General features: G+C 43.6%; 1 protein-coding gene across 1 annotated transcript in view; it reads right to left on the bottom strand.

Moving 5' to 3' along the window:
• ptprn2 (protein tyrosine phosphatase receptor type N2) overlaps positions 1 to 27102 on the bottom strand; it is a gene marked incomplete at its 5' end in the record, with an annotated part of 195651 nt that overhangs the window by 21168 nt on the left and 147381 nt on the right. The window contains 2 exons of the mRNA XM_083654591.1: positions 6930 to 7133; positions 10896 to 11111. Of these exons, the coding sequence (XP_083510717.1) occupies positions 6930 to 7133; positions 10896 to 11111 (420 nt within the window). The remainder of the gene's footprint in view (positions 1 to 6929; positions 7134 to 10895; positions 11112 to 27102) is intronic.

Raw genomic sequence — 27102 nt, forward strand, 5'->3', positions numbered from 1 at the left:
TTGTGTATCATGCTCCCCTCCCGACGGGGTTAAATGGTTTAGTCCGCTATTGTGTAAGGCAGAAGATTACAGACTCATAAACTGATGTCAGGGATCAGCTGGCTAATACAATGAAAGTGATACCCAGATGCGCAGGGTTTTTATCCCATATTAAAGACCATATAGGTAGGCTGAGCAGAGGGGTGATACTCCGTCCATTGTTATCTCCGACTTACTCACGTCTGTAAATCTGTCTTTTCAGAATGTATACAATTTTTTAACTCAATGATCATCAAAAATAAGCTGTCCAACACACAATATGCAATTACTCCTTGATGGCTCGTCAATTGTGTCCCCTGCATGCAAGCAAAGGATATATTAGGTGACTAATAGGAACATTAAGAATCCACCTTACAATGGAAATCAAAGTTTAGTTTTTAGATATGTACTAAAGGTGCCACTCAGGTCTTAAAAGCCCTACTGAGGTTTCGTATGAAAAGGAACAATGCAACAGAATAATGGAAGGATGCGACGACACTAATGGGTCCATTAGTGACACAGTGATATTTCTGAAATATTATTGCATCTTCCATCCCGCTCCCCTACTATCAAGTTAGTGCTACCTCTGGTAATTTTATGTATGCAATATTTAAAAAAGAATGATCAAATGAGCAAAATTTACATCTAAATCTATTTTAATGTCAATTGAAATAGCAAATAACACACCCATATTTGCATGTGTATAACTGTGCCTTGCCCACGCAAACACACAATACTTTCTTTCCAGGAAAATGACAGTATGCCATTATGGCCACTTGACAGAGCCTGTCGCCACTATGCTCTTGTCACCCGGTACAAGTACTCTGTGCTTGCCAGCCTGACAGCATTCCACCTCCCCTACCCATATTACATCTCCATGTACTTGATACATCCACTCTGAATTGCATCCCATTCTATTCAAACGATGCCCTGAATCGATTGCATTCCAAATTCATATTTTTGCAGCTTAATGCCATGCAGCCAGCAGGCCCTTATCAAGCCCTCCCGTTTCTAGGGGGAGGCAGTGGACCATGGCGTATTCCAGAGACAGGGTAACGAAGGTTTAGTGAATAGGGGGATTATGTCTGCCAATCAGAAGGTTGGGATGGGAGGCCTGGGTGTCAGGGAAACAATGTCTAATCCTTCCTAAGCAGTCTCCTCGGCAGCAGAGGCTGCTGGGTGAAATCAGGATGAAGGGACAACCAGGGGAGGCAGACACAACAGGTAACACAGTGCTGTCTAGCCCCACTGTAACACAGTGCTGTCTAGCTCCACTGTAACACAGTGCTGTCTAGCCCCACTGTAACACAGTGCTGTCTAGCTCCACTGTAACACAGTGCTGTCTAGCTCCACTGTAACACAGTGCTGTCTAGCTCCACTGTAACACAGTGCTGTCTAGCTCCACTGTAACACAGTGCTGTCTAGCTCCACTGTAACACAGTGCTGTCTAGCTCCACTGTAACACAGTGCTGTCTAGCTCCACTGTAACACAGTGCTGTCTAGCTCCACTGTAACACAGTGCCGTCTAGCTCCACTGTAACACAGTGCTGTCTAGCTCCACTGTAACACAGTGCTGTCTAGCTCCACTGTAACACAGTGCCGTCTAGCTCCACTGTAACACAGTGCCGTCTAGCTCCACTGTAACACAGTGCCGTCTAGCTCCACTGTAACACAGTGCCGTCTAGCTCCACTGTAACACAGTGCTGTCTAGCCCCACTGTAACACAGTGCCGTCTAGCTCCACTGTAACACAGTGCTGTCTAGCTCCACTGTAACACAGTGCTGTCTAGCTCCACTGTAACACAGTGCTGTCTAGCTCCACTGTAACACAGTGCTGCCTAGCTCCACTGTAACACAGTGCTGTCTAGCTCCACTGTAACACAGTGCTGTCTAGCTCCACTGTAACACAGTGCTGTCTAGCTCCACTGTAACACAGTGCTGTCTAGTTCCACTGTAACACAGTGCTGTCTAGCTCCACTGTAACACAGTGTTGTCTAGTTCCACTGTAACACAGTGCTGTCTAGCTCCACTGTAACACAGTGCTGCCTAGCTCCACTGTAACACAGTGCTGTGTAGCTCCACTGTAACACAGTGCTGTCTAGTTCCACTGTAACACACTGCTGTCTAGCTCCACTGTAACACAGTGCTGTCTAGTTCCACTGTAACACAGTGCTGTGTAGCTCCACTGTAACACAGTGCTGTCTAGTTCCACTGTAACACAGTGCTGTCTAGCTCCACTGTAACACAGTGCTGTCTAGTTCCACTGTAACACAGTGCTGTCTAGCTCCACTGTAACACAGTGCTGTCTAGTTCCACTGTAACACAGTGCTGCCTAGCTCCACTGTAACACAGTGCTGTCTAGCTCCACTGTAACACAGTGCTGTCTAGCTCCACTGTAACACAGTGCTGTCTAGCTTCACTGTAACACAGTGTTGTCTAGTTCCACTGTCAAATTAAAGTGAACAATAGAGGAAGCAGTTTGTACGGAGAGCTCTACGGTATGATAAACGCAGATTGTGGTGAGTGGTGCGTTGCACACAAAAATACATGGATTAATGACTATGTTTTTATATGATAATATGGGGGTCACAGTCTAATATATAATGATGAAATACATGAACAGAACACATTATTTTATGCTCCCACTATAGAGTAGAAATAAAATAAAATAAATAAAATAGAACAGCACACAGTCTCTTTTGCCCACATCCAAATTAAAAATAGTGGGTAAAAGTCACTGAGGGCAGTGAAAGTTGCCTTAGTGGCAAAACACTTATTCATGATAAATCCATTAATTTTCCTTGCCTTTTGAGCAACTAATGCATCAGCGAAAAAAAGGAAAAATAAGTACTCAAAATAATGAAAAAGTGCCTTTAAGCGACATATTGATTTTTTGGGCAGGCAATGATTAATCCAAGGGAACTCAAAGTAACTGCATCAACATCTTGACCCTTGGGCAACAAGAGGACATGGACACAGACGTTCAGTGTATGGGGGGAAACAGGCTTGGTACAGAAGAGGACAGGGACACAGACGTTCAGTGTATGGGGGGAAACAGGCTTGGTACAGAAGAGGACATGGACACAGACGTTCAGTGTATGGGGGGAAACAGGCTTGGTACAGAAGAGGACAGGGACACAGACGTTCAGTGTATGGGGGGAAACCGGCTTGGTACAGAAGAGGACAGGGACACAGACGTTCAGTGTATGGGGGGAAACAGGCTTGGTACAGAAGAGGACATGGACACAGACGTTCAGTGTATGGGGGGAAACAGGCTTGGTACAGAAGAGGACAGGGACACAGACGTTCAGTGTATGGGGGGAAACCGGCTTGGTACAGAAGAGGACATGGACACAGACGTTCAGTGTATGGGGGGAAACAGGCTTGGTACAGAAGAGGACATGGACACAGACATTCAGTGTGTGGGGGGGACAGGCTTGGTACAGAAGAGGACATGGACACAGACATTCAGTGTGTGGGGGGGAAACAGGCTTGGTACAGAAGAGGACAGGGACACAGACGTTCAGTGTATGGGGGGGAAACAGGCTTGGTACAGAAGAGGACAGGGACACAGACGTTCAGTGTATGGGAGGGACAGGCTTGGTACAGAAGAGGACAGGGACACAGACGTTCAGTGTATGGGAGGGACAGGCTTGGTACAGAAGAGGACAGGGACACAGATGTTCAGTGTATGGGGGGGACAGGCTTGGTACAGAAGGGATGTGACTGTAAACTACAGTACATTTAAGGTGCTGTCCATGGTGCTGAAGAGACCTTAATGCTTCAGCAACAGGCAGAGTAATACAGCCCATACAGAGACATAATGTAGTGTACAGATGTGTTTGCAATGCAAATGTTCCATATCACATCTAAATGAGTTTGTTTTATTGTTCAGTAGATAAAGTCTGCACAGTTACTGCAGCTGACAAAAGCAATGTAGAGAAAGAGGAGAAGGGGAATCTGAGAAGGTACAGTAGAGGTGTGTCAAAGGATGTGGTGAAGAAAACAGAGGGTGAATGGTGATTGTTTTTTTTATGGATCCCCCCTTACCCCCCCGCCCCCCCCCCCCCCCCCCATCCCTTTTCTCCCCAATAAAGCTCAACAGTCACGTGACATTCCCAGACATTTCCAGCACCGGAAGAGGAATAGCGTGATCCTCCTGATCACGCTATTCCCCCCAGCTTCCCTCCCCCCCCCCCCGAACAGGCGCCCCGACCAACCAGAGGAGGACAGCGAGCAGGACACCTACACTTAATCCGGCTTCCCACCCACAGACACAGCCAATTGTGCCTGTATGGATGCCCGACCAAGCTGGAGGTAACACGGGGGCTCGAACCTGCGACCCACGTGATGGTAAGTTGGGAATCCACTGCACTTAGTATCTAAGTCTGGTTTTGAATCTGGTAGTCATTACGTAAGCCTTGTTATACTGGGCTGAAGTCTTGAGGTGGATTGCACCATGGGGTGCAACGCTGTAGCTAATTTATCCTGATGGCACCAAACTCTGTGTGTGTGTGTGTGTGTGTGTGTGTGTGTGTGTGTGTGTGTATGTGTGTGTGTGTGTGTGTATGTGTGTGTGTGTGTGTGTGTGTGTGTGTGTGTGTGTGTGTGTGTGTGCGTGCATGTGCGTGCATGCGTGCGTGCGTGTGTGTGTGTGTGTGTGTGCGCGTGCGAATCGGGCCTCAAAAAAGACCCCAAGCAGCATGTGTGCTTTGGAAACCCAGACACTCATCATCCTTCTCCACACGGTGTGAGCTCCAAAGAGCGAGAGAGGAGAGAGGAGATGAGAGGAGAGGAGAGGAGGAGAGAGATGGGAAAATGTAGGTCTGAGATCAGTGATAACAAGGCAATCTCACACATGGTTTCATGTGAGATGGCAATGGCATTTTAAAGAAGAAGCCCTATAGGACATCTCCATGTCAATCACTGAAAGAGAAGTGAAGGTCCCTATGCGTTTTAAAGAGAAGTGAAGGTCCCTATGCGTTTGACCTTTCTGCATTGTATTACTCACGTTGAATCTGTGAAGAAACTGGGCCTAATAATAACAGCTTCTAGGAATGATTCACATGCCCCTTTTGTTATTGCAGGGCTAAATGCATTTCTATTGTCAATGTTTTCAAAAGGGGCTTCACAAACAAGCCTTGACGAGTGCAACAAAACCCATCTATTACCACCCAATACAAGGCATTACTCAAATCCAGCCGCATTCATTATGGCCCCCAATATAAAAGCTAGACATGCAGTGTGATGAATGCTCTCTCCATTAATGGAAACACTGCAAGGCATCTATCCATCTCTTTTATCAAGCTTGTCTCAAATGAATGAAGCCAAAGTTGCGCAAAATTATAACAACCCATTGTGTGTGTGTGTGTGTGCAACCGACGGCAAGCAAAAAGCCTTTGCAAAGAAAAACTTCACGAAATTTCTAAAAACACCCAACTGACAATCAGCTGGGTAATGATATTTCACTTTTGAGCAGCTCTCATCAGACAAAACAATGTCTGCCTGATTTTGGCTTGGCTGAGAGTCAGAGAGAGATAGAGATGGAGAGACAGAGGGGGTGCAAATGAGAAAGAGGGGAGAGGAGCAGGACAGAATGATAGAGAGAGAGAAAATGACTCAGTCGAGGTGAGAAAAAAGTTGGAGGAAAAAATGGCGACAACAGAGCCAAGATAAAGCAAGAGGAAGAGCACAGAAGAGCGATGAGAATAAAAAACTACGATAACAGAGTTTAGAAGAGAATGAAGCGAGAGACGGATGAAGGAGAGACACATTCCAAACAGATAAGCAGAGAGAAATCAAGCTGTTAGCTTTCAGCGCAGGGCCTAAAGCATTTTCATGGACAGTCTGAAAGCTTTACACCATATACATAATTCAATCTCACATGAAATAACGTCATACCCTGATGCTGTAGGAAACACTGATGTACACCAACAACATGAACATGATGTGTGTGCTAGATATAGGCAAGGGCACCTCACTTTGTGTAAATGTGTTTGTGTTTGTGTGTGTGTGTGTGTGTGTGTGTGTGTGTGTGTGTGTGTGTGTGTGTGTGTGTGTGTGTGTGTGTGTGTGTGTGTGTGTGTGCGTGCGTGCCTGCGTGCGCCGGTATATATTTTTATATACAGTATTAGGTTTGTATATTGTGATGCTTGATTCTCAATGCTACATTAGCACCCAATTTATTTAAAAAGAGATAAACACAGGAGAAGTGTCTGCAAAGGTTTCACAATTTTTAAACTAACATAATTCATAGGCTATTGCATGGTTTTTGCCAAAAAAAAACTACATGGGATTAGCATGAAGTGGGCATATTTGTAAAGGGGAGACTTGTGGGTGCCCATAGAACCCATTCAGATATCTTGAGGTGAGAGGTCAAGGGACCCATTTTAAAATGGCCCTGCCAGTTTTTCCCTCGCCAAAATGCTGCCTAAATTTGGAGCAGTATTTAGCCCCCCTACCAACAAGTTAGCATAACCTGAGCAGTACCACTGAATGCATTAGTTCTTATAGTTTCATATGATACAAGTATCTTCAATCTAGCTTAAAAAAATTAGCCCGGTACAGCTAGTAAGACAGTAATGTGGGATGAAAAGTGGAGGGGGCGAAAATAATTGTTTTTTTTTGGAGGGGCCTCTGCCTAACTTGCCTAATGGTCTATAGATATAGGAATGTGTACCAGCATACTGCACTACAGACTAACACTGTATGAAGACTGTTGATGGTCAGAAGCTGTGGGTGATTTGATGCAACTGGCAGACGTTTAGAACCACAAATGCTCTCCAAGGGTCTGGGTAGAAAGCTCAGCCTGCATCTCACCTCCTACAACCCCCCTCCCCCCTCCCCCCACCACATTAATTAATACCCACATTGTGTCTGGAATCAAAGGCAGCGCACTGAGCGGATCCTTACCAGGATCATGTGCCCGGTGGAGATGTCCATGTTGGAAGGGACCGGCTCTTCGCACCAGGAGGAGGTGCTGCTCCGCGTGGATGGGCTGGCCGCGGGCCCGTCGCTGAACTGGGATGACACGCTGTTGAGCCGTGAGTGGCGCAGCGTCTCCGGGCGCTCGACGCGCTCCGACGTCCGGATCGCCATGCGCTGCCGACACAGCTCCTGGGAGATAGCAGAAGATGAGATGAGGATGAAGCACTTGATCGTCCAAAATGCAGTTTCCTTGCAAGGTTTTATGTATTATTCTTATTTTTAATGCCCATAAGAATAGTACATATAAAAAAATTGAGATCAGTTTGACTTCCTGACAAAGGCTTGACATGGTCAGATATGACGATGCCATGAAAATAAAGGTATTTTAATAAAAAGAGAGTGCCTTGGAATTTTTTGTGTTTCTTCAATAGTTGTACATAATTGTGCTTATCCTTATACTGTACTCAGGTGTTCGTTCTGTGTATGCACCTTGTAAAATCCTGTATCTCGGTTGACTTGATCTGTCCTCACATGTCTGTAGATTAATGGCTTATCCTGTGGATTACAGAGCTTATACTAATTATGTCAAAAATACCGTAGGTGGTTGAGGAAGCATACAGGGTTTGTAGAGAATAAACTCACTGTGTAATACCTGGCTGCCAGACTGGGACTGGCTGTCTTCATCGTTTCAGAATGGATCTATAGTTGTGATTGTGAACGTATCATTGTGCTCTTTCAAAGTAAAGCCTGCACAAAATCACCACACGCTCAAAGAGTCGAACACAGCTGCTGCATTTTTTAGTGTGAAAGAGGAATCTGTATCGTTTTTCTCAAGATAAAAACATAACAGGAGAATCAATCCATGATTCAGATGGGATTTCCATTGTAAAGGTGCAACTACACAGACCCAATGGAGATAAAAAAAGGCGCAATTGTATAGTATAATTTCCCATTTTGACTGATATCACCAGTTCATATTTGATTCTCTGGGGTTTTCGGAGACTTCGCTAAAAGACTGTCCCCCCCACTGCTACAAAGATTACTCCTCTCCCAATGACTCAGCTTTTCTCCCATCATGCCTCTGTGCAGAGACGGAGCATTAAACATTCTGAGGCTCGGCATTATCTTCACAGGCAGTCTTCTTTTCTTTTATACCAAATGAAAGAGAAACGGGGAGGAGAGCCGTGTGCCATCTTATCCAACTGGCCCTCCTTATACACGTATGCAAGAAACACACGCCCTAACACATTCAGGCACACAGTCACACACAAGCACACGCACGTGCACACGCGCACACACATGCGAGGGTGCACACACGCACGCATGCGCGCGCACGCATGCACGCACATGCACACGCACGCACACACACACACACACACACACACACACACACACACACACACACACACACACACACACGCACACACACACACACACACACACACACACACACACACACACACACACACACACACACAGATTCCCAGATAAGGTGTGGTCACCCTTATCTCTGGGTGGATTTCTCCATTAGATTCACATGAGACCAGTAAACTCCATCATGTTTGGTTTTGGGAAGGGGAGCCGGTCAACAGAATCGTTTCCATACACAATGAATAACAGCGAGAGGAGCAGGGCAGGGAAAATGCCTTGTGAAAGTGCATGCTATCTCATGATCTATCATGGTGATATTTGTCTCTGGAGAACAGGGCCCTCTCTAAGCCCTGGTCTTGGATCAGCTTTGCCGCCGTCAGACTATAATGATTAGAGCCATGAATCGGTGCCCTGGGCCTTGGCCTCGGGGCGATATGTAGGCCCACCTCATAATTCATCCTACTTCTCAACATCTCAACGGAGCGCTGTGCCAGAGCGCAGAAAAGTCCCAGAAGGAGGCATGGAGGGTGCAGTTAGTACCAGCAGGGGCCAAAGGAGAGACACATGAAGCCCAGAGAGGAGCACAGGTCGTGGGATTATAGTTTCCTGTTCTCCCCACTCCCCACCCCTCCCTCAGATTACTAATACGGTTGAACACAGGCCAAGAGAAAGCAATGTCTGTGCACTGTTATCCAACAATATCTCCCCCTCTCTCGTACCACAGAAAACAACTGTAACTGTGGAACAGAGAGAACATACAACATGAACACCTGACAGAACAGGTAGTCCCAACCCAAAGGTATGGAAGAAAAATCATGGCCCATACAGGGTCCAAAAGTAGCACCAGCCAACAACAGCCCAATGCTAGTCAAATATGCAAGTGCTTCACTCATAAGGCAAATACAAACAAGCAATGGCAATAAATTGAGTGGCTGGTAAAATGTGAACATTCACTAGCCATTTGGCTGGTGGTCAAAAAAGTAAATTTTGGACCCTGCCCATATACTGTATAACATACAATTTTATTATAAATGACAAATGTGGAAGGTATTTCATTCTCTGTGGCCGCAATAGACTCCACATTATAGGAAGGCAAGCCTGTGAAAAGCTGATTAAATATTGAAAATGTGAAGGCGACATGCAGATAGATGTGTTGTGAGTACCACGCTGGGCACAGCTGAGCCCCAACACTCAAAATCAATATATATACAGCCCCGCCCCCGGCTGCCTGTGGCCCGGAGGAACACAGCGAATAGGTCACAATGGCACCCTGTTCCCCCTTGTCACACATACACACACATGCAGGCACACACACATACGTGCACACACACACACACACACACACGCACGCACGCACGTACGCACACACACACACACACACACACACACACACACGCACGCACGCACGTACACACGCACGCACACACACACACACACACACACACACACACACACACACACACACACACACACACACACTCTCTCTCTGTCTCTCAAACATGTAATACTCAAATGCACACGCAGGTACCGTGTATACACACAAACGCACATTTACATGCACACTCATACACATAGAGTAGTGTTCAATTACACACACACACGCACACACACACTCACACTCTCAAACATATAATACTCAAAATTCACACACACACACACACACACACACACACACACACACACACACACACACACACACACACACCACTCAGGCTAGGGTGAGAATTGGACACAGTGAATATCTCGAGCAGTAATCAGAGAGAAATGGGGAGGATTAAAATATTGAAGTAAACATGAAGAGGGTGATATTGGAAGTCAAATGACTGAATTATACAGGATGATTTTAAATAATCTATCAACTGAATCACAATGTGCAAAAACCTCAAAAGAGCAAATAGAGAGAGAAACACACACGCACGCCTGCACGCACACGCACACGCGCACACACACACACACACACACACACACACACACACACACACACACACACACAAACCAACACTAGACGTAAGCCTCATCAGAACAGCAGTCTTGTCGAAATAGAGAGCCATACTCAGTCTCTTCCGGTTTAGGCATATAAACCTAGCCTGGGTAAACCCAGCCTCCACGTGACCTCTATGTGCTATCAGTCACGAAGGAACCTATGCTGTGACGTCATGTTGAAGGCTGGGTTTACCCAGGCTAATTTAAACCAAGGGATTTAATCTGCCATTCTTTTTTCCATAGACATTTTGTAAAATGCTTAGAAAAAGCATTCAAAGCATTCAACAACAGCAACATTTCACTCAGCCCAAAACTAAACCCATTTTTTTTGTGGTCCAAGTGAAATATTATATGGTCTCAGCTGCTTCTAACTATAGCTGAATCACTTGGTACAATTATTTTTATAAGCATTTTAGGAAATGTCTATGGAAAAAAGAACAGCAGATGAAATCCCTTGGTTCATAGGCCTAACCTGGAAGTGGGCGTGACTTTGGCTCTCTATAGTGTGCAGTCTGTGCACGCTCCGCCAATGACAGAGCGCGGGCTAAGTGTTGGCCGGCCGCTGATTGGCTCCCGGCGAGGGGGGCTTGCTCTAACCTGATAGGTTGCGGTGGCATCAGTGCTGGTGTCAGTGCCCAGGCTGGCCAGCTTGTCCTTCAGGCGGAGGTGTGAGCGCTGGCGGAGGCAGAAGAAGGCGGTGGACACGGCCAGAGCAGCCAGGATTAACAGCATGCAGAGCACAGACAGCAGCACCAACTGACCCGACTCCACCCGGGTCGCCTTCACCACCGGGATCTGGGTCAGGCTGCCCCTCTGGAGGACACATGTGAAAAACAGAGAACACATATTGAAAAACACAGAGAAAACACACTGTCAGAAAACTAGAGGATGGTATACAGTAGACGGTTTTCACAGAATAGTGTTGCTAGGGAACAGTTTGAAACCTCGCTTATTTCCTGTCAGCTTGGGGCATTGGGGCAATTTAGAATGTTTATGTTGTCAAGTTAAAACCGTCTACACACTTTCTTTTTCTGATTGATTAGGGCTGCAACTAACAATTATTTTCATTATCGATTAATCTGTCGACTATTTTCCTCGACTAATCGATTAGTCATTTGGTAAAAAAAGAATCACAAAATGGTGAAAAATGTCAATCACTTTTTCGCCAAAGCCCAAGATGACATCCTCAGATTCCTCACGTCTTCCTTTGTCATGACCAACAGTTCCACAACCCAAAGATAATCAGTTTACTGTCATAGAAGACTAAAGAAACTAGAAAATATTAACATTTAATAAGCTGGAACCAGAGAATATCTTTTCTTAAAAATTAGTCTCAGCGAATAATCGATTATAAAAAATTGTTGGCGATTAATTTTCTGCCGATCGACTAATCGACTAACAGTTGCAGCTCTAGAGTTAGTCGTCTTGATTTACAGCAACCACCACGTCGTCTCGGTAGTGCATCATAGGGCTGGGCAATATATGGATATTATATTGATATCGTGATATGAGACTAGATATTGTCTTAGATTTTGGATATCGTAATATGGTGATATGGCATAAGTGTTTTCCTAGTTTTAAAGGCTGCATTACAGTAAAGTGATGTAATTTTCTGAACCCAACATGGCACCCCTCCACAGTTAGACTGTTCTAGCTGTTCTATTATTTGCCTTGATCCGCTTTCATTATAGATGATGGATGGATATAGTCATTATATCCACATTACTGATGATTATTTATTAAAAAATCTCATTGTGTAAATGTTTTGTGAAAGCATCAATAGTAACCCAATATTGTTGCAAGATCGATATGGAGGTATTTGGTCAAAATGATTGTGATATTTGATTTTGTCGATATCGTCCAGCCCTACATCTCACATGTGGCTCTCCTACTCTTCCTACCCACCCACCACACCCCTGCCTGACCAGCCCCGCTCATTAGCCAACACTAACACTGGTTTTATCATGTTCATTCAGACTCAGTCAACCCCTATTACCAGCCCCTGTCCAGTGCTGTCTCCACAGTGTCCCACTATAGATATTTACAGCCCCATTTAGTGCTGGCATGGGGCGGGCTGGCACTGTGCAGCTACAGGAGACTGGGACACTAAAAGCTTCTGATTAATTAGCTCCTCTGCTCCTGAGTTTGGCTGGATTAGGCCCTGGCCCAAGCCACCCAGCTAATGGCTACCAGGACTGGAGAGGCACAGGCGGCCCCCGGCTGGACCTTCACACCCACCCACCAACCAGTTGAATAGAAAAGGCCTTTTCAGATCGTCAGTCCCCCGCTGCATTGCTGGTGATTCCAGCAGATAGGTATGGGGTTGACTCACACACTTTCTGTGTGTACAGTATGTGGGAAAGACTACTAGACTCGTTTCTGCTGTGCTCGAGTATCATCGAAGAAAGTGCTTTCAGTATAAGAAGCAAAAGACTGTAGGTTAAATAACTGGACTCTGGGCTGATAATTGGTCCACTCACGGCCATTTACTGTAATGAGCAAATCCCTGTGGGGCCCCACTGATACAGAACCTTTCCCTGTGGGGCCCCACTGATACAGAACCTTTCCCTGTGGGGCCCCACAGATACAGAACCTTTGCCTGTGGGGCCCCACTGATACAGAACCTTTGAGAGCATAACAGCCATAATTGGGAGCGATAATTGGAGAGGATAATGATATCTAAAATGTACTGTTAAAGATGTGCTTTTCTGGCTGCATAAAATATACTGTCGACATCCTGCAAAGTAGGTCTCTCATTTCCCGCTAAAATGGTGACAAAAGAAAAAAAACACACTGAATGCTATTTGACAGCTACAATTTACTTGACATAAATCATCCTTACTGCACTCTCTCATTGATGCAAAAACACTATACTGTGTTTCTGTGTAGCATAGTTCTCTGTTGTCTAGCTGTCTTCAACATTAACTATCAGTTGTCATGCAACTGTACTAATTGTATGATTGCATTATGAGTTGAATACATGCCAATATCTATCTATGTGGAAAAGGCCAGTATCAATATCAATAATACATCAGCCGGGCTGTAATTCCCTGTGTGCAATATTGAAAGATTGATGGGCAAACTGAATCAAATGTACATCATGAGAAACATAGCAGAGGTTTGACATTTAGCCTCAGGCTCTGATGGGTCAGCTGAAGGATAGCTGCATCTTGTTATCCCGCTTTTTTTTTCTATCAAAACACCACACTTCACCTCAAACCAGTAACAATGCAGTTTAACCTTGTGGCTAATAATTGCCAATGTTTTAGTGGTTGTGTGGATGCCCTGGTCTTTTTGATTACTATGTTGGCCCTGATGACAGTGTCTGTTGATTGCGATTGCTGCGGCTCGAGCATGCAGTTTCAATCAACCATTAAGAGGTTGGACAACAACTGAGAGCTTTGAAGAGTCTCATATACGAGTGCAGAGGGGAGAAATAGCCTCGATTCAATTCTTCTGGGTTGTCCAGTGATCAAATGACTGCATATAGGGCTGACATTTAAAAATGAACACAATATTAAGTACATAGTTGCTAGAGTGCTTGGGTTTGTACATGCATGTTGAGAATGCAAATGTTCTCGGCCTGCGTTATCCTCTCTGACACATTCACAGAACCTGAGAAAGCCCCATTAGATAAGCAGTTGCACTAAATATTGAACATATTTACTGTAATACTGTAAGACCAGTGCCATGGCTCAAGTCCATTGCCTCTGAAACCGAAGTGCCCCCTATGGGCCTATAGGTTCAAACCTGCTTCAATCCATTTCCAGCACTGATTTCCCCCTCCCTATTGCGAAAGAAAATAAAGACTTACAATAAAATAAAAAATGAAAAAAACAGATCCCTCAGCAATGTATGACTGGCCTCAAAAATATGAATCAGGTAAAAACACCTTGAGATTAATAGTGGTAAAAAATATTTGGGAACAAATAGGCTTGAAATATAACATTGCTAGCTTAAAACGAGCATTCGAGGAGGTTCTCGTGTTATGTTAGGAGAGAGAAACCCGAGAGAGAAAGGGGAAAAGAGGAGATGAAAGAGATTGAGAGCTATCTTTAAATGCGTTAAGAGTGTTTGTACGTTTGTTTGTTTTAGAATATAATTGGACTCTAATTGGGATTTCTAACTCATACGAAACAACACAACCAGACTCACCCAAAAAATAAAATTACATTTCAAGCATTCAAAAACCACCTGCAGAGAAAGTGAATCTATTTCAGATTTTGATCAGTAGTTGTAAATAATATCAATAAATTAAAATAAATGTCCAATAAATCAATACATCTAATTATGATCATAATCAGAATTTCCGAAAATATTTATCCCCCTTAAAATGTGATTTTCGCCTGATGTGAAAATGTCATAGCAGAAATTTTCAGTGCAGTATAGTAGGCTATGTTTATATTAGGTGATCGACATCTCAGTTGGCATGAAATAAAGATTTTTTTTCTGTCATAATTTTACCACAAAAGTCAAATTTTAAATTAGGATCAATCCATTTTTATTAGACCTTTAAAATAATGACTACTATTCTCACATCCTGTGTGTGTCACTGCTGAGGATCCTAACTCAGTGAAGTTATTACTCTCTGCCTCTAACAGACTTTCCCCCTCTGAATCTCTCTTCTATTCATTTTGCCGCTGTCTGGTGGATTAGCCAATCTGAGCGGAGACAAGGGGCAGATGGATTTCGGTGCTCTGGATTATTCAAATGATAGAGGAAAGGTCAGGCAGAGAGGTGCCACTGGGGCGGCTGACTCTCCATTCTCTCACTTCACAATACCTTTAAGAAGTACAAGCGAAAATCCTCCCAAACACACAAATGCCAAACCTCACCAGCCCCAAATCTGGGTTAAAAATAAATGAATGAATGAATGAATAAATAAATAAATAAATAAAATTAGGCTACAGGTAAGTATCCTACTGCAGATTTCAGAGGTTTCAAATGATCACAGTTCAAATGAAATAAAATGGGATTGATACCTACTATTATACTACTACTATTAAAAACAATCACATGAAAATACAGACATCCTATAAAATGTTTTGTTGCATCTTATTTTACATAGGGAAATGTCAGGCATATTAAATACAGGCAAGTAGGCATGTTGTATACATATTTAAAAAAATGAGGGACATTTGTTATTTTTCTAATTCTATTTGTATACTAGGCCTAGTAAATTATAATAAGAAAAATTTAAGATTATGATCATTAATTTGAGAAGAAAATCCATATGGCACTGTAATGGTGATTATGGCATATGGTTATATGCCATAACACCATAAAAACTGTAAAATAAAAATAATATTTTCTTCAGGCAGTCTTACTCTTGGGAAATAGAAACCAGAATAGAATAGAATAGAATAGAATAGAATAGAATAGAATAGAATAGAATAATTTTGAGTTCAGATGCACATAGACCATGCATTTCATTTAGAATTGCAGAATGCATTCAACAAAATAGTACACATACAGTATTAATGCAAATTGGGAAAACAGCCCGGATTTACCATTCAATCACACGGTTGATCAATTAGAGCAGGTCTGACTCTCAGCCAGTACCAGGGGGACTGAACCCTGAAAGAAAACTTTGTCCCTGCAGCCAGATGTGCTGACCGCAAACAACCGGGCAAAAGCACAAGTTTCAATATGAATTCTCCAATTAGTTTACCTTTAGATTACCTTTATTTTTTGTTTCAATGCTTGCCCAAATTACAGCCTATAGCTTTTGGAGAATCAAGCGTTGTTTCAGTTAGTATCACAGAAATGATGACACTAACAGTAACCAAAGGATGCTTCAGCACCCGCCTGTAATACATCCTGCAAAGCAACAACATTTACAAATCTTCACTCACAATGGACACAAAGCCTGCTTTCGACGTGATCTAGGATTGTTCACAAGTTTTCAGGGCTGGTCCTTTAATTAAGGCGCCTTTTACGCATTTGTCGCATTACAACTTGTATATTGAATATGTGCACAAAACACGACACACGTGCATGGAGATAATTACCCAAATCCTCACCGCAACGCAGACCACATATTTTGCCGTAAATGGAGGACATGTCTTGTATTCCAGAGAGCATGGTTAACCAGTGACACCCGCCAGCCAGCCAGCAGCAGCTCCAAGAAGCGTTTGTGCGTCCCCGGCCGCCCACTCTGTCTGCTCCTCCAAAAAAGTTCCCCTGCAAGGGTCCCATGCGTCCCCCTCCCAGCGCCAACAAAAGACCGCGGCTTCAACACGAAGATGAAGAAAAAGAAAAAAGGGGAGAGTCAGAGAGAATAAAAAAAGGAGAAGAATGTGGGATATGCCCGCCTGATTTTCCGAGCCTCGGAAGAATGTGCAGAAGCCCCACTAGTGAGTCCTTTCAGCGCCTCTGTGCCGATGAAAAGAAACGGGGAGGTGGCGGGGTTGGGTTTTTTGCGATCATTTAGTTTCAGGCTGAGCCCCTCCTTATATTCAGCAGCTCAGGAGTCCCCGTCCGTTGCACATGTCATATCCACTGGTTGCTATAGCGATGCCTCCACATGTTGTCGACAGTGAATGTTCAAGGAGCGATGCCTGGCTAATAGGCTTGCGGGCTGAGGGGCGATATGAATGGCCATAGGGCTAGTCACTCATTTGTTGAGCTACTAGGGGTCTCTGTGTTTGCTGTGTGAATTGCTGTTTTCTCAGGCTCTCCCTTTCCTCTGCTCCCTCTCCCATGGATTCAGTTATGTGAGCAGAATAACGGCGTCTATTCTTCAAAGTTAGGCTTTTGCATTCAAAGCTGAAATGAGCATTGTTATAAGAGGCTACCACACAGTAGCTACAGTAGTTGTAAACTATATGAATGGTGTATAGGAGATTTGGTCTAGTCTAACAATACTCAGTCTCAAGTAAATTGTATGTAATTCTCTCCTCCTCCCTAAGCTCTGCTGAATTCAAAGAAAAAACGGGGGAAATTGTAAGTTAAATTTTGTTAAAGATAAAATCCACTAAAATGGTATCCTAATTAGCAATCAGTCTGAAAAAATGATCCTATGGAGAGCAACAGCTGCACTTAGCAGGGAGAGAGAGGGAAAGGGGGGATTATGGAGAGCACAGGGAGAGAAAGGGAGAAAGAAAGAGAAAGGGGGCGGTGAAGAGAGGAGAACGGGGGTCCTGTCAAATGCAGATGACGAGTCTTGGGGAAGGAGGGGGCGACGGGGGCTCTCCAGTTTATTTTTTCCATTCAGAGAGCACCCCCTCCTCTCCTCTATTGTCCCTCTGTGTGACAGCTGGAGTTGGCAATGTGAAGGGGAGAACAAAACCCAGCTCCCTGTCCAGCCTAGGTCCATGCCACCCCACATTCAAACACCAAGCATCCCGCCAACGAGATGGGATCTGCTGCAGAACACACTCAAACTCACTCAACAACTTTTTTTTAAGGATCTTAAAAATTCATAAACACTTGACCTATTATATATGCTACTCCAAAACACATTTTCGGTACCCTGCACGCTATTTTATACTATGAACTATATCACGTTCAAAGGTCTTATGATTAAGTTAATGCTGCTTTTTCATAAATAGCATAGCAAGATCCCTTAAAGACCTCAGTAAACTTTGCAGCTTCCTTCTCAATCTACACATTTAGCCATCCTAGAAGTGACACTTTTCACTTCACGGTTCCTGCACAATAGCAAATGCTTGCTGCACAGAAGCATCCTTCAACTGCCTTCATTTCAACTGCCAGGAGGCACAAGGAGCGCCTGACAGCCTGTTGTTTGAGAGACAGATCTTGTCTTGCAACAGTTCAAATGGAAGGAATGGGCTGCAGTGCTTGATGTAGCACTAATGCAGGATGGATAATGCATGACGAGGGCCTTCTGTGACGACTATCACTGGAGCAGTGTTGCAGTCAAGTCACTATATCTCCAGTCCCAGTCGAGTCCCGAGGCCCCAATAGAGACACTGCATGAAATAGGCCACGCCCATCACGGGGGAAAGTAAGAAAAATGTTCCTTGAATTAAACATAGCTAAAAGCTGTTGTGGTGGGCTGCACAGACAACAAATTTTAAAAAAAGAATTGCCAATTAAAGTTTTTTTGTACTCCCATTACGTATCATATGATTGTTCAGTCATGTGATTACTACTGTAATTGTTATTGTTGTGTCAGCAGATATATTCTCTGTGAAGCCCTCTGAGACATCTTTGTGAATTAGGGCTATACAAATAAACTTGACTTGACCCGTCTCCAAATTCTGAGTCCAAATGCATGAATGCTCGAGTCCAATTCCAAGTCATCAGTGCTCAAGTCCAAATCACTGGACTTGCCTGGCTATATTCCTGAAAATAAATGAAGAGGAGCCCTGCAGCTAATCCACAGAAAATCAGTCCCCACATTAAGTCAACCATATAATCATGCCTCTCCTATTCCCTACTGAACTGTAATATCATCACGTCTCTCCTATTCTCTACTGAACTGGAATATCATCATGGCTATCCTATTCTCTACTGAACTGGAATATCATCACGCCTATCCTATTCTCTACTGAACTGGAATATCATCACACCTCTCCTATTCTCTACTGAACTGGAATATCATCACGTCTATCCTATTCTCTACTGAACTGGAATATCATCACACCTCTCCTATTTTCTACTGAACTGGAATATCATCACGCCTATCCTATTCTCTACTGAACTGGAATATCATCACGCCTATCCTATTCTCTACTGAACTGGAATATCATCACGCCTATCCTATTCTCTACTGAACTGGAATATCATCACGCCTATCCTATTCTCTACTGAACTGGAATATCATCACGCCTATCCTATTCTCTACTGAACTGGAATATCATCACACCTCTCCTATTCTCTACTGAACTGGAATATCATCACACCTCTCCTATTCTCTACTGAACTGGAATATCATCACGCCTATCCTATTATCTACTGAACTGGAATATCATCACGCCTATCCTATTCTCTACTGAACTGGAATATCATCACACCTCTCCTATTCTCTACTGAACTGGAATATCATCACGCCTATCCTATTTTCTACTGAACTGGAATATCATCACGCCTATCCTATTCTCTACTGAACTGGAATATCATCACGCCTATCCTATTCTCTACTGAACTGGAATATCATCACGCCTATCCTATTATCTACTGAACTGGAATATCATCACACCTCTCCTATTCTCTACTGAACTGGAATATCATCACACCTATCCTATTCTCTACTGAACTGGAATATCATCACGCCTCTCCTATTCTCTACTGAACTGGAATATCATCACGTCTATCCTATTCTCTACTGAACTGGAATATCATCACGTCTATCCTATTCTCTACTGAACTGGAATATCATCACGCCTATCCTATTTTCTACTGAACTGGAATATCATCACGCCTATCCTATTTTCTACTGAACTGGAATATCATCACGCCTATCCTATTTTCTACTGAACTGGAATATCATCACGCCTATCCTATTTTCTACTGAACTGGAATATCATCACGCCTATCCTATTTTCTACTGAACTGGAATATCATCACGCCTATCCTATTTTCTACTGAACTGGAATATCATCACGCCTATCCTATTTTCTACTGAACTGGAATATCATCACGTCTATCCTATTCTCTACTGAACTGGAATATCATCACGCCTCTCCTATTTTCTACTGAACTGGAATATCATCACGCCTATCCTATTTTCTACTGAACTGGAATATCATCACGCCTATCCTATTTTCTACTGAACTGGAATATCATCACACCTCTCCTATTTTCTACTGAACTGGAATATCATCACGCCTATCCTATTCTCTACTGAACTGGAATATCATCACGCCTCTCCTATTTTCTACTGAACTGGAATATCATCACGCCTATCCTATTTTCTACTGAACTGGAATATCATCACGCCTATCCTATTTTCTACTGAACTGGAATATCATCACGCCTATCCTATTCTCCAATGAACTGGAATATCATCACGCCTATCCTATTTTCTACTGAACTGGAATATCATCACGCCTATCCTATTTTCTACTGAACTGGAATATCATCACGCCTATCCTATTCTCCAATGAACTGGAATATCATCACGCCTATCCTATTCTCCAATGAACTGGAATATCATCACGCCTATCCTATTCTCCAATGAACTGGAATATCATCACGCCTATCCTATTTTCTACTGAACTGGAATATCATCACGCCTATCCTATTCTCTACTGAACTGGAATATCATCACGCCTATCCTATTCTCTACTGAACTGGAATATAATTACACCTATCCTATTCTCTACTGAACTGGAATATCATCACGCCTATCCTATTCTCCAATTAACTGGAATATCATCACACCTCTCCTATTCTCCAATGAACTGGAATATCATCACACCTCTCCTATTCTCTACTGAACTGGAATATCATCACACCTCTCCTATTCTCTACTGAACTGGAATATCATCACACCTCTCCTATTCTCTACTGAACTGGAATATCATCACATCTATCCTATTCTCCAATGAACTGGAATATCATCACGTCTATCCTATTCTCTACTGAACTGGAATATCATCACACCTCTCCTATTCTCCAATGAACTGGAATATCATCACACCTCTCCTATTCTCCAATGAACTGGAATATCATCACGCCTATCCTATTCTCTACTGAACTGGAATATCATCACGCCTATCCTATTCTCTACTGAACTGGAATATCATCACGCCTATCCTATTCTCTACTGAACTGTAATATAATCACGTCTATCCTATTCTCTACTGAACTGGAATATCATCACGTCTATCCTATTCTCTACTGAACTGGAATATAATCACGCCTATCCTATTCTCTACTGAACTGTAATATAATCACGTCTATCCTATTCTCTACTGAACTGGAATATCATCACGTCTATCCTATTCTCTACTGAACTGGAATATCATCACGTCTATCCTATTCTCTACTGAACTGGAATATAATCACGCCTATCCTATTCTCTACTGAACTGGAATATCATCACGCCTATCCTATTCTCTACTGAACTGTAATATAATCACGTCTATCCTATTCTCTACTGAACTGGAATATCATCACGTCTATCCTATTCTCTACTGAACTGGAATATAATCACGTCTATCCTATTCTCTACTGAACTGGAATATCATCACGCCTATCCTATTCTCTACTGAACTGGAATATCATCACGCCTATCCTATTCTCTACTGAACTGGAATATAATCATGCCTATCCTATTCTCTACTGAACTGGAATATCATCACACCTCTCCTATTCTCTACTGAACTGGAATATCATCACGCCTATCCTATTCTCTACTGAACTGGAATATAATCATGCCTATCCTATTCTCTACTGAACTGGAATATCATCACACCTCTCCTATTCTCTACTGAACTGGAATATCATCACACCTCTCCTATTCTCTACTGAACTGGAAGGAAGCTCCGTTCAGCCTCTCCCATGTGAGCCACCCTGGTCACCCACCTGTCAGCCCTATCTAATCCCACACTCATCCAAACAAGGGTATATCCACCCTGACATCATATTGGACCGAAAACAGGAAGAAAATGTCTACATAAGATATGACCAGTCACTTTCTATACAGATATACATAGCTATATATGTACCTGCTCTGAGAAGGAACGTCTGACTTTTGACACCTGTTGTTTTGCTTCACTTGAATTCTGCGTAATGGACACATCTTCACACATCTCAAGCAGTACGTGCTGCACAGCATGCTTTCGCGACTCGTGTCACAAGGCCACTGCTAATGGTTATCACACCAGTGAGTTCTGACGTGCATCCATTCATCCTCACAAACATACAGTAGCCAAGTTCAGTAGCATCTCCGAGTCACTCTCATGGTCACACCGAGCGGTACGCCGCTGATATTCCTATGTGCTGTCACGCATGTGTATTCCTCCAGTAGCTCCTCGGGGGTAACACATGTTCCACCCGCCGCGGCTTGTCCTGCAGGCTTATTTGTCCTCCTCTCCGCTGCTCCTATGTTTGTCTCCATGGCACATTTCATATTTCTCATAAAAAGATGGAAAAGCAGAGAGCATGTTTAAACAACGGGAGAAGGAGGTATGCGGCACTCCACGATGTCGCTGGGAGAGCGGATGAGGAATGTTAAACAAATGTCAGGATCAAGTGTGCTACCTGAGATAGCAGTGTACAGAGTCACACACATGGATGCTTGCTTGTGTGTGTGTGTGTGTGTGTGTGTGTATTGTTGGAGGGAAAGGAGAGATAGTTGAGAGAAGGGAGGAAGAGGCAATAACTGTGTATTGTACATTTGCTTGCTTAGTTATAGTTACTTGTCGTGCAATTCTGAGTATATTTGCATGTCTGTCCCTATGGGTGCAATCTAATACGTGCAAAAGTGTACGTTCTTCCTTGTGCAATATACAATACACGTGTCTGTGTGTATATACCTGCATGTACACGAGCTTTACAGCCTACTATGGAGAAGTCAGACTTTGTAATATATTTGAGCAAACAGAAGATAAGGTTTGTGTGCAGAGGACAGAGAGGGATGCTGAACAGAAGCCTATTGGTCCACATACCAATCAATCACACTATAATGGCATCAGATTAGACTAATGCCATCCACACACCATGTTCACCAGCCATCCACACAAGAAACAAAGCGTTGCAGTGTAGCTGCAGACTTAACTAAGTAATGTGCGCTACCGTTATACCAAAAATAGTCTGGATTTCCGCTTGGCTCTTTGAAAAGGGGTGCAATAAATTATTCATAATAATATCTGAGCAAGACCGTCGCTGAGGCTCCATTTTGGAAGGTGTTGGAGGATTAGCTGCTGTAATGTACTGTAATGTAGAGAGAAATGGATGCAAAGCAAAACACATTTGGGCGTCTGCGTGTTTTTTTTTCTTGTTACCAGATACCAGCTGTTATTGTTATTGCTGTTAAGACGTGTGTGAGGAAAAAACATTGTGCCTCATCTTGGTCTTTTTCAAATGGTCTATTTCCACGGTTTTCTTTTACAGTGATATGCATAATGAAACATAGCTCATATTGGCAACAAAAGAGTGATTTGAAGCCAGACTTCGGTTTTAAAGTAGCTTTGTCTGAAAGGTGCCAACCAAAAGTTTGCAGTCAGACTGTAGTGATGTCGTTTTGGTGTATAGTGTTAGTTGATAAATGTGTTTTGATAAAATACATAAAAGTCTTCACTCCCATCTAAACTTCCTTTTAAACATCGCTTAAGCTGCAAAAAAAATTGATACTGAAGTGAATGTCTTTCAAGGTTTGTATCTGTGTGTAACTGTGTGTGAAAGAGCGGGAGGAAGAGAAAGAGACAGAGGGGGGAGACAGAGAGAGAGAGACACCATGTTTCCTGATGATGTTCAAAGACAAAAAGGTCCCATTTCTGGGTTTTACTTGAAACATGTGAATTACTGTGTCTCGTGCTCATCACTTGCTCGGGGAGGAACCATTCAAAGCCCATATGTATGTCAGCTATGTCATTCTGCTATTTTCCCCCGATGAGCTTGTTCAAATAGGCCTCTTTCTTATGTGAATCCCAGCTCCGGCATTGCCCATGCCAAGTAGTTCAAAGCAGTAAACATCAAGGTAAATGCTATGCCTGTCATCTTGACTATATTTAAAGCAGGGAGGCAACCCACACACATCCGATTCCACGTCAATATGCACTTCTTGTGACATCATGGCCTGGAGTAGGAATTCACACCATATCTGTAAAATTAGGCCACGATAGAATATTTTGCTGCAATCTACAGTATGAGGATGCGAACAAAGTGATACATATTTAGCGTTAATTTAAATCGCCTTCAATCATGAGAGACCAGTAAGGTTCAATAAGCAAGCTTTATTGAACAAATGGCAATTTAGGTTTGGTGTATCATGACTCCATGATATGATGATGCTCCTCTTGCGATGAGAGAGGAGGGCGTCGGTGCAGTATAGGGGAAGAGAATCCTCCCATATGGGGTAGGGAATTCTTCAGGAGTCATGACGTTGGTGGTGTTCAGGGGAGGTGGGTGGGGCGAAACAACTGCTCCAGTGATGATGGACAGCCACTGAAGATGACAGCACAGATGTGAGTAGCAACTGAGGAGGACAGCCCAGAAGAGAGTGATGACGTGGTAACCTGGGCTCTATATACTACACCCACCGCTTAGGTGATTGGCTCAGCAGATGAGGAGAGACAGATGTCTTGAGCTGATTGGATATTGGGAAAATGGAGAAAGGGGGGTGTGCCTAGCAATGAATGAGTTATCCCCCTGAATAAAAAGGGGGCGGGCACGCATAGGGGTGATATATATAACGTAGGGGTGGTATAACCTGGATCTTCATGATTGAACTTCAGTCAAGACAACACTTAACTGCATGTATAGTGCATACTGTGGTGTGCAGACGAATGCTATCAGGCAAGATAGATATTAAACCAAGAACCAGCCATGGTTAAATTGAAAATTATGGATTAATCTGGATGTACTCTTTCTACTCATCTGTTGGAGCTGAGTGGTCATCAAAGCTATAGCCTCTTCTCTCACCTTTGAACAATAGCATTAACTACGATGTTAAACCTGCCTGCTTCAATTGTATTCAGTTCACCTCCACTCAAAAGAAGTTAATTTATCCCACTTGGGGCAACTAAATATGCACAATGTATCCCATTAAAAAAGACAGGACAGAATTTTATATTTGATAGTTTACGTGACATAAGTGCAATTTCAAAAGCAGAGTGCAGAGAGAGGTCAGCAGGCAGATGCATATTGGAGCATAAAAAGATATAAAAAAGTATTATAGTATTATGGAGTAGAGTATGTCAATCAATTAGGGCTCTATCTTCCCGACCATGCGCGTAGCCACGGGTGCGCTAGGGTGTGCAAATGCCACCCAGACAGGCCACTGGCGCACCCAAAAAAATGGGGTAAAAAAAGTGTTTTGTTTTGTCTGCAAAACACATGTCAACGCTGTCATGCACTGTGTCCAACTGTCCGCTGCCCTATGTGCCCCGGAGCATCATGGGAAACTAGTTAAGCTGTCATCCACGTAAAGTAAACAAATGCACGCACAGCAGCAGCAGCAGCAGCAGCAGCGCCAAATCAAGAAGACATGAAACAAAGCTCGCTTTTAAGCTTTTTCGGCAAAGGCAAGAAACGACGAGGAAGAAGATGACTCGTCGTCACCCTCCCCCTCAACAAGTGCGGATTGTAGTGCACCCGACCCGTTCCCGCACCTGTATTGGTGGTGTACAGTGGAGAACAGACAGATGATGATGAAGAAGATGATGCAGCCGAAACAATGACGTTAACAGCGGGGAACGCAGCCAACAACACACCGGAGGTTTGGGGCCAGAGGACACTGACGCTACAGATCTCTCTGCAGTAGACGAACATGCCATTCCTTTTCGGGCTCTCTTCTCCTGCATCTCCGCTGCGGGCCTATACTGCATGCGTAATTGCGCAGCGTACTGAGAGCCGCGATGAGTGATGCTGCTCTATTTGAAGTTGAATTTCGTTCCACCAGCACACATTTTATTAATCAGCTATTTTCTATTCGTTTCTATTAATATATATACATCGAATCCCACCAATTTAGCCCGTCATGTTCCCCTTGGCGCACATAAAGACACATGCTTCCGTCACTGTCTGCTTGATGGCGAGAGGGACTTCAGCTGTAGGCTACTCGTGACAAAACCAGACATCGAATTTTCAACAGTTAACTTTTGCAGCTAGGCCTATAGGTTACTGGCTATTACGAGGTGAGACAGTATGCCCCGTGTCTCTCTCTCTCTCCCCCCGACAAGGGAAGTGGAGCGGGCTATTGCGGTGCTATTAAACGTATAATGGTTGGAAAAGATAATTTGCTTTTTATTTTCTCCTACCCTTTCCTACCTAAAGTAATCTAATGTTACACCACAGACCTGTATGGTCGGGAATTATGTAGCCTAATAAAACCATGACAAACGAATTCTAATTTTTAAATCAAGTTTTTTGTGTTTTTTCTGCAATGCGGGCTATAGTTGAAACTCAACGTGCATTCCGAGGAGAGAAGAGTGTGTGCAGGCGCGAGGAGAGTGACATCCATGCCGTGCGTAAATGTATCCAAGCAAGGATTTCCTGTACTGCACGGAGAATGCTGTCTGCGCTCAGGCATACGCCTGGCGTAGTGGGGTTGTTTGCGCTAAGACCAGCTATTCGCTGGCGTTAAAATTGAGAGCGCCCAGGCCCCTTTTTCTAACACATTGCGCTGGAACGCCTATTTTGTAACGAGCAACGCCCGAACCTCTCTTTGCGCTCGGAACATACCGACAGTATCTTCCTCAGAGCGCTAAATGACACTTGCGCGAGACAGATGATAGGCTAGAGGCCCACGGACACGCCTGGGCCACGCCTACACCTGCGTCATCCCAGCGCAAAACTGGACGGTGGAGGCAGACGATAGCTTAGACGCTGGGAAGATAGCAATAAGAGGCGCGCAAACGCAGCGCAAACGATAGCGCCGTACGAAGATAGGGCCCTTAGAGTATATCAACAGAGGCTTTAAAATCCTATGTCAAATTCTTATTGATTCTGGTACAAAAGCATTCTTCCTCTGGTTGTTTTTTCACTGAGGAAGGGGAAATGTTCCTCCTGATGGAAAGATGTTGAACTCATACAGTATGTGTAACTAATTGTCGAAGTCTGACACCAATAAAACTCATTGAGGCTCCTTTGAGTGATTCTTTAAGCACACATTTAGCTTTCTATTTAAGATCTGATCTTCCTTTTCAATACTGGATTAGTTCAATCCAGG

The sequence above is a fragment of the Poromitra crassiceps genome, assembly GCF_964638095.1.
Source record: "Poromitra crassiceps genome assembly, chromosome: 2".
NCBI lineage: Eukaryota > Metazoa > Chordata > Actinopteri > Beryciformes > Melamphaidae > Poromitra > Poromitra crassiceps.